At 35.5% G+C, this 9,090-nt stretch overlaps 1 protein-coding gene and 1 long non-coding RNA gene across 2 annotated transcripts; one reads left to right on the forward strand and one right to left on the reverse strand.

Annotated features, from left to right (window-relative positions):
- Positions 1–1,333: 1,333 nt before the first annotated feature.
- On the reverse strand, positions 1,334–2,329 carry LOC106332835. Its single transcript, XR_001268200.1, has 2 exons — positions 1,983–2,329; positions 1,334–1,642 (listed from the first exon to the last, which is right to left on the reverse strand). It is a non-coding gene; the product is annotated as an uncharacterized LOC106332835 (long non-coding RNA).
- Positions 2,330–2,456: 127 nt separating this feature from the next.
- On the forward strand, positions 2,457–4,591 carry LOC106328593 (pentatricopeptide repeat-containing protein At3g48250, chloroplastic-like). Its single transcript, XM_013767069.1, has one exon. It carries the CDS (start codon positions 2,554–2,556, stop codon positions 4,375–4,377), a length of 1,824 nt encoding a protein of 607 aa, XP_013622523.1. The 5' UTR covers positions 2,457–2,553; the 3' UTR covers positions 4,378–4,591.
- The last annotated feature ends 4,499 nt before the right edge of the window (positions 4,592–9,090 follow it).

Here is a 9,090-nt window from a genome sequence, read left to right on the forward strand (position 1 = left end):
CTACAGGGCGGTGGTCTGACGCCACCATCCCTAAATATTCTGTATAAGAATATGGAAACAGTTTATGTCAATCTTCATTTACTAATGCACGATCCAAACGACATCTTACAATTACTTTGTTTCGTCTACTTTGCCAGGACAACTGATTTCCCCTGGCTGGAAATTCCAATAATCCAGAGTTCCTGATCATATTATTGAAAGGAACGAATGATTCCGCACTCCGTATGGCTCCTCCATCTTTCTCATGATTACTCGTAATCTCGTTTAAATCTCCTATAATAAATCATTGATCTGATCTTGCCAGACCATACCGAGTCAACCATTCCCACACTTGGTCCCTCAGATGTTGCACCGGTTCTCCATATACAAAAGTCATGAATACATTCTTCCCAAGTGCCCCTGCTTCCACGTCAATCATTCGATTACTCGTGTATAAGATATTAACCTGATACTCATTATTATAATATAGAGCCAATCCTCCTCTCGTACCGATCGGATCCACCGTAACTAAATTGTCATAACCGAAATGTGACTGAAAACCTTGCATATAAGTCAAATCTTGTTTGGTTTCTGATAAAAATAAAAAAAAATCGGGTTTATGTTTGTGCCATATTTCTCTGAGATAACTAATCGTCCATTTGCTTCCAGCTCCTCTACAATTCCAGCTAAGAATCCTCATAAAAAATAAAATCGATTTGTTCCTTTGATAACGGGTGTAAAGATACCCAGTTGATCCCATACTTCCATCTAGTCCCATATACCCGTGTCTTAACCTTAGACTTTGTTACTTGCCCACGAAGTAAGTAAAACCATTGAGCCCATAAATTAAACCATTGAGCCAATAAATTAAGTTCAAATGCAAGTTCAAATTCCCTATCCAATATCAAAATAATGGCCCGCCAGAAGTAGACATTTCCTGATTCTTGGGTCTGCTAATATTTGTTTTGCAAACCATAAAACCCATACGAAAATTCCAAATGCAAATGAGTTAACCAATTTTCCACTCGTCTCCACTTTTGTCTCCACTTAGGAAACCTTTCACCCGAATGAAACTCAAAACCAAGACATTTCCACTTCTCATTCGAGTTTACAAAAACATATACGCTTTTCCACCTGCCCGTGTATCCCATATTATGATTATGTCCATAATAAGACAAACTACATAAGCTTTTGTACTGTGAAAGGTTTGATGAGACCCACCACAGCCAAATCTCACAGACCATAACCGAATCCTCAACCAACCATAAGACCCCAATTTTAAACTCAGAGCCAAGATACCATAACATTTCAAGTATTATCCATACCACAGACCCAGCATAGAAGCCTGAGCAAATATATAATAAAAGGATACCTATCAGCTGAAGAAAATACCAGTACCAACAGTCCATAACACCTTATTCCATTGCTTAAACATGAAAAGTAACATTGCTAACAACCATAAAAACAGAACCAGACCGAGACCCATAATGACTTTAAAACCAGAAGAAAGAAAGATGCTCATAGAGCTTATTAAAACTGTTAAAACCCCAATACCCGAAGCCATAACCTGCTGACTTGATCTCACTACTAGAAGGTCTTGATCCATAAAAATTAAGATGCCCTCACCGCTTTTCATGTCCCCGGAATTACCAATTAGTTGACCCTGCGTATCGAAAACAAAACAAAAACCCAACTTTGATGCTTAGCGTAGTACGATGAGAAAGAAGATATGAGAGTAATACTCCATAAAGTGAAAACCAAGCTCCATTTATATTGATCACTACTACCCAAGTCCAAAACTTCCGTAAAACCAAATCTTCTGAAGTTAAAACTTCCAACCACGTTACCTCTGTCAAAATCCCAATCAAATCTCACTAACGTCCCAACATTAATCACAGTCCAGATCCCTATTGGCCTAATAGTAAGACCGAAACTTGAAATGATCCTTCTAGTCTCTTTAACAGGCCCGCAAAAGATCATTAGAAAAAGGTATGTAGATATACCTTCGCTATCTCGCAATTTCGTCTTGATGATGACCAAATCCAAGATCTGAAATGATATTATCATAGATAATCGTAACCCGGTATTCGAACCATACAGATCCTTTGATATAGGGCTCCTCAGTCGTAAATCCCTCAACAAGATCCAATAACTGATCTTTTCCTTTGGCATCTCCATGAATCTTCCGTATCCCTTTGATTCCCGATGAATAAAGATGCCCAATCCGATCGTAGTCTCCTGATCCCCATCGATTCCCCGGATCCCAATTTCGAAAATCCATCAGAATCCTAAGAAAATATCGCCATCGCCGTCGCCTCTCTCTCTTTTTTTTTTTTTTTTGACTGTTATGCCAAATAAATAAATAGTTTCTTGCCATACATTTTTATACCACTGTACAAACTAAAAGTCCATTGGGATATTTTTAGTGTCTGAACCGAGTATGCAATTCGGGTCTAAAATTCAACATATCTTCTTAAAAAGGCAAGCGTTTATGACGCTGTTAAACCCCCCATTCGCAAGAAGGTGCATTTTCGCTTAAACCCTAGTATCACACAATTTCTTGACACAGCAGCCATGTACAGGTCAAAAGCAGTTATGTCTTCTCTCCGAAACGCTTACTCAAAGATCTCCACTCGGTCGTATCTAAGCCGAGCTCAGGTAGGTTTCCCCTCAAACTCGTCTTCCATTCAATTCCCATGGCAAGTCCGCTCCTTTTCTTCGAAACCAGAGTGTATGCTTCAGTTAGTACTCGAAAACGCTTGGTCTAAGAAGGTAGAGGAAGAATTGAAGAATCCAGATACGTCTTTAACACACGAGACTGCAATCTACCTTCTTAGGAAACTAGATAAGCACCCAGAGAAAGCTTACTCCTTTCTCGATTGGGTCATCAGAGAATCAGGTCTTACTCCAAGCTCTCCCCTTTACAGCACGATGCTGAGGATCTTGGTGCTGCAGCAGAGATCCATGAAACGGTTTTGGATGACTCTTACTGATATGAAGCAAGGAGGGTTTTATATGGACGAGGAAACTTACAAGACCCTTTATAGTTTGCTTACCAAGGCCGACGCTGCTGCTTTGGCTCATTTCTATGAGAGGATGCTTAAGGACAACGCGGTTTCTGATGTTGCGGGTAGTGTTTCCGCTGCTGTTTCGAAAGCTGATTGGAGTTGTGAGGTTGAGAGGGAGCTGCAGGAGATGAAACTCCCTTTCTCGGATAATTTTGTTATCAGGGTGTTGAAGGAGCTGAGGGAACATCCCTTGAAAGCTTTGGCGTTTTTTCATTGGGTTGGTGGTGGTACTTCTTCTGGTTATAGGCACGGTACTGTTACGTATAACGCAGCCTTGAGGGTTTTGGCTAGGCCTAGTTCGGTCGCGGAGTTTTGGAGTGTTGTCCATGAGATGAAGACCGCAGGGCATGAGGTTGATCTTGACACTTATATAAAGGTTTCAAGACAGTTTCAGAAGTCTAGAATGATGGTGGAGGCTGTTCAGCTTTACGAGTTTATGATGGACGGTCCTTTCAAGCCATCTGTTCAAGATTGTAGTCTTCTTTTGAGGTCCTTATCGGCTGGTCCCAGTCCAGATTTGGATTTGGTGTTTCGGGTTTCCATGAAGTATGAATCAACTGGGAAGTCTCTCTCGAAGGCTGTGTACGATGGAATCCACAGGTCGTTAACTAGTGTAGCGAGGTTTGAAGAAGCTGAAGAAATCATGAAGGCTATGAGAGATGCGGGTTATGAGCCGGATAACATCACTTACAGCCAGCTCGTGTTTGGTCTTTGTAAAGCTAACAGGTTAGAAGAAGCGCGTGGAGTTGTAGATCAAATGGAAGCGCAAGGATGCTTTCCGGACATAAAAACATGGACTATTCTCATCCAAGGGCACTGCAAGAACAACGAAGTTGATAAGGCCTTTGCCTGTTTTGCGAATATGCTAGAGAAAGGGTTTGATATCGACTCTGATCTGCTTGATGTCTTGGTAGGTGGGTTTCTCAGCCAAAACAGGATCGAGGGAGCTTGCAAATTCCTAATGGAGATGGTGAGAAATGCCAATGTAAAGCCTTGGCAAACCACTTACAAGGGTCTTATAGACAAGCTGCTCGAAATCAAGAAGGGCGATGAGGCGCTGGATCTTCTAGAGATGATGAAGAAGCAAAATTACCCTGCGTATGCAGAGCCTTTTGATGGATACCTTGCAAAGTTTGGGACTTTGGAAGATGCTAAGAAGTTCTTGGATGTGCTAAGCTCAAAGGATTCGCCTTCCTTTGCAGCCTATTTTCATGTTGTTGAAGCTTTCTACCGAGGAGGAAGACTCGCTGATGCGAAAAACCTTGTCTTCATATCTCCCCATCACTTTAAAACACACCCTAAAATCACTGCACTCTTTGGCGCAGCTTGAAGTAAAACCTCAAGATGTAGGCTTTGTGATGGAATTGAAGGATGTCTTCGCCCATTCACGAATGGAAAATTCGATTTTTCATTCAGATAATGCAGTTATGGAACTATTTTTTTCACCTTAAATGCAGTTATTTTCATAATTCATTTCACCATTTGTAATAGAAGTGCTGAATATGAATTTATAGACTTTTGAGTGATTGTTATTTTTTTCGTTCCATCATCGATGTGTTTTTAGCAAAACATTTCGAAGATGTGTGAATTTATTGAATCCCCGTAGATTATCCTTCGATTGATTTGATTTTGCCTTGCTGAAATCTAAAATCAAGACTCAGGACAACGGTTAAGGTATTTCTAACTCCATTCTATTTTTTATTCTAAAATGTAACGAAATGAAATATGGAATAAGAAATAGTTTAACCCAATTTTATATCTGATTCTATAATGGTGTTTACTCCATAAATAGAGTATTCTATATTTTTTTTTTGGTTCATTACTCCAAAGTTGGGTTGAAGTAATTTTACTCTATTTTCCTTTTTATTCCATTTTGGAAGAAAAAACAAAAAATAGAGTTTTACATTGAAGATGCTCTAAAGACTAGAGAGCAATTGGTCGTCACTCTCTTTTCTTGAGGATAATAAATAACGTCTAAATATAGGAATTTTGATAGTAGAAATGTGTTTCTCTGATGTATTCTCTTACTTTTTATTCTAAAAAAACCGTTTTAAATTTATTTATTTATTTTGTAATTAACACTTTTTACTTACAAATGATGATAATTAACTTCATACATTTTATTTTTGGAAAATTTTCATAAAATTGCATTATTATTTAAATAAACTTTTTACTAGAAAAAGTTATTATACAAAATAATAAAAAATAGACATTATTTAATCAACAAAATTACTATAAGTTTCTCATAAATGATTAATTAATGTATTATAGAGTGAAAGATAAGCTTTTTTTTTACTTTACTTTTCTAAATCTGCTTAAACATTTTTGAAAGCGACTATCTTCATCATCAGGTATTTGGAGTTTAGGAGATGGAGTTTCTCTTCCAAATCTTTCGAATTCTAATTGGTGCGTCGAGATCATGTTCATCTTAAATGATCAGTATTATGTAAAATTATTTATGTTGTCATTATATCATATAAATTTTTTTTTTTCAAAAACATACTGATCCTTTCACAGTAGCAAAATGTGATTTTAAAACTCTGAATGCATGTTCTAAATTATTTCTACATGTTTTTTGTTTGGCACAAATTTTTTTATTTGGACATACAATAGAAACACCATAAATTAATATTAAATAATTAATAAATATGGTAAATAAATAAATTTAGAAGTCCTGAGTTAAGCCGGAGTAACATATGACTTAATTCGATAAGATAATAAAATAATAATTTGAAAAATTTGTTATATAAATATAAACATTAATTAATAATTAATGTATATAAAGCTTATATAAATATAAAAATATATTGTATAGTTTGTTTTTATTCACATTAAATTTTAACCTTTAATTTTTTCCTAAATGTATTGATGTATTTTTCATGTTATTTTGTCATTTTAAACCTATAAATTCATTTACATTTATGGTGCATATTTTCTATACACCAATAGTCAAATAAGAATAACATAAAAAATTTATATGTTAATCAATACAATACATATACATAAAATAAACTATTTTCTTAGTTTTTCATAAAAACATAATTCAAAATATATAAATTTAAAAGGAAAATTTTCTGTAAATTAACAATCCTATAAATTAATAAATTATCAAAGTCCCAACATTATTAATTAATTGAATTTTTACTGTATTAGCTTGAATAATTTGCAATATAGTTGACCATTCTGGATATATTTCATCAACTAAATAATAACCTATATTATATTTTTTTCTTTGAATGAAATAAAAAAGAGTAGCAACACCTTTAGAGAGATTGGAGTAAAGATGAAAATATTCATGCTATACTACGACTTGCATGTTGTCCATCCCAAACAGTGGGATAAAGCACCAACATTTTAAGTTTTATGAATGCGAGTAATCAAGAAATCTAGAACTTTGGTCATATACATTTTAGATAGGTTAGCTGTCCTACCACTAGTTCAAACATGCATTGGTGTAAACTATTAATTATGACAAGAAAAACTAAAATAAACATGCATTGGTGTAAAATATATTGTGTAAACCTTACAAATGTATTTCATTGTCCTATAAATATCATCATAAGAAAAATATTTATATTCACAACACTAAAGAATTCCAAAATATTTACACTTATGAATAAATATGTCATGTTTTTCTAGATATTTTGTGAAGAAAATAAGTTGTATGTCACATTTATATGAAAATTCTGAACAACCATTTCAAGGTGTTTATCAGTCTTCCTATCAATTCTTGGCTAGTGTGGTTGAAGCTTATGAATATGAAAAAGATATAATGTGGAGTGACCATTCCAAAAGCTTAGTACAGTCTGGGTTCAAACAATTCAAAAAGCAATGAATAAATTAAATGCATGCATAAAAAAAGTGAAAATAGACGTCTAAAATGGGTGTTTCAGGAGATGATATTATAAGTATTGATTTTATATTTACATATAGTAGAATAATTGTTTTACCCATGAATATTTGAATATTTTTATTTTAAATAGTACGAAGAGTAACCAAGCCAAATTAATTCTAAGAGAAGATCAAATGTTTAAAGGAAGTTGAAAATTTGAGCATCTTTGGGATATTATTAAAAATTTTAAAAAATTTCAAGAAGGTATTACCCATATAAAAAAATTTCTAACCCATGTGGTGTTCAGTATACATCTTTGTAATCAAATAATATCAATCTTGATTCTCCAACGCAAGCATCACCAAATTTATCTTATTCTTCACTAAAATTAAATTATTAGAATGAGAATAATAGCTGACCGCAACCACTTGGGGTAAATAAATCCAAAATAAAACAAAAAATTGTTGATCAAAACTTCATCGATTATCAATACATTAGAAGACAAATATTTTGGATATATACCATCATCTAAGTGATAACAAATATTATATCCTTATTTTGAATGTCATAGCGAACAGGATGAGCAATACTTTGTGTAAGATTGGAGAAAAGGTGAGAAATTTTCATCACATTGATATCATTATTAGTCTCTGGCAGTCCAAAATATGCATGTCATATACAAAAATTATAATTAGTTACAACTTCGAGAGTTATAAAAGGTGATCCATTACGATCTTCACATTATCCAGCCCAAGCCGTGGGAAAAAGCAATAACAACTTTAGGTCAAACAATACACACAAATCCCCACCTACAACGTTTTAAAAATTTATGGGCGTAACTAATCAAGAAATATAAAGTTATAGTCATCTATGAACTTTGGTCATATACATTTTAGATAGGTTTGCAGTCCTATCACTAGTGCAAACAGGCATTGGTGTAATTATTAACTATGACAAAACATAACTAAAACAAACATGCATTAATTTGGTAGTTCATCTAACCACCTTACATCTCTCCAAGCAACCAGATCACTACGATTGGCAACTGAGCCTCAGTACAATGCTAACTACTCTACGAGACACTTTCTGTCACTGTGTTCTTCCATTGGTTTTAGAAAAAATTTTCTCTTGTTCTAAGAGGAGAAACGTGTGGTTGACATGGCGAGCTTTGCGGGTATTTGAAGCTCAAATCTCAACCGTGATGGTGCGATTTGGTCAACTCCATCCCAGTTTCGTAGCTTGTTGCTTGACGTGATTCGTTAGGAGTTTTCGTTTTCTTCTTGTTTGCAGGTTCTTTATCACCTCCTCGGAAGACAGCCATTTTCTCAATCCGATTTCTACTGTCCCTTGGAAAGGGCCTTACTGCGTATTAGACACAAAGTGTCCCACATCGGTAGTTGGAAAGGATCCTAAGCAATATATAAGATAGATGAGTCACTCCACTTATCACCAACTGGTTTTAGGTTGGAAGTCCATCTAGCTTAACATAGTATCAGAGCCCGATCCACGCAGCCCAATCCGATCCACATCGATCTGGCCCAAAGTTGGTCTATCGATCCTTGCCCGAATATTCTGAGATTGACGCTCAAAGAGCCATCATCTCGAGGAGGCGTATTAGACACAAAGTGTCTCACATCGGTAGTTGGAAGGGATCCTAAGCAATATATAAGATAGATAGGTCACTCCACTTATCACCAATTGGTTTTAGGTTAGAAGCCCATCTAGCTTAACACTGCGTTGGGTCTTGCGATTCAGGTATGGATTTCACGACTTTTTCTCCTCAAGCTCTTAAATGAAAGGATCGCATAATCGACAATGAAGGAGAAGTGGGAGCTGCGCTCCTTTCCCGGATTAACTTTGGTCAAGTAATGAGGAAGAATTTTGATTCGGAGCTGTTGCAAAATGGCTTGTCTGTGTCGTCTCTTTGACGCCTTGTTATAAGATTATTAGTTGTACCGAAATTTGCTTCAAGTTCAGTGTTATGTTATGTTTCCATTGCCCTTTTTGGGTTGAATAATAAAGTAAATATTTATTCACAAAAAAACCTACTCTACGAGTCAAGCTGTTTACGAATATCTTAAGAATGAATCAGTACCGGTACAATGGCATAAGACGGTCTAGATCAAATGAGGATTCTGAAACGTTGTTTTCTCACTTGGTTGTTTGTACTCAACAGGTGCCCGACAAAGGACAGAATCATCATCTGCGGTC

The sequence above is a fragment of the Brassica oleracea genome, chromosome C3, assembly GCF_000695525.1.
Source record: "Brassica oleracea var. oleracea cultivar TO1000 chromosome C3, BOL, whole genome shotgun sequence".
Classification (NCBI taxonomy): Eukaryota; Viridiplantae; Streptophyta; class Magnoliopsida; order Brassicales; family Brassicaceae; genus Brassica; species Brassica oleracea.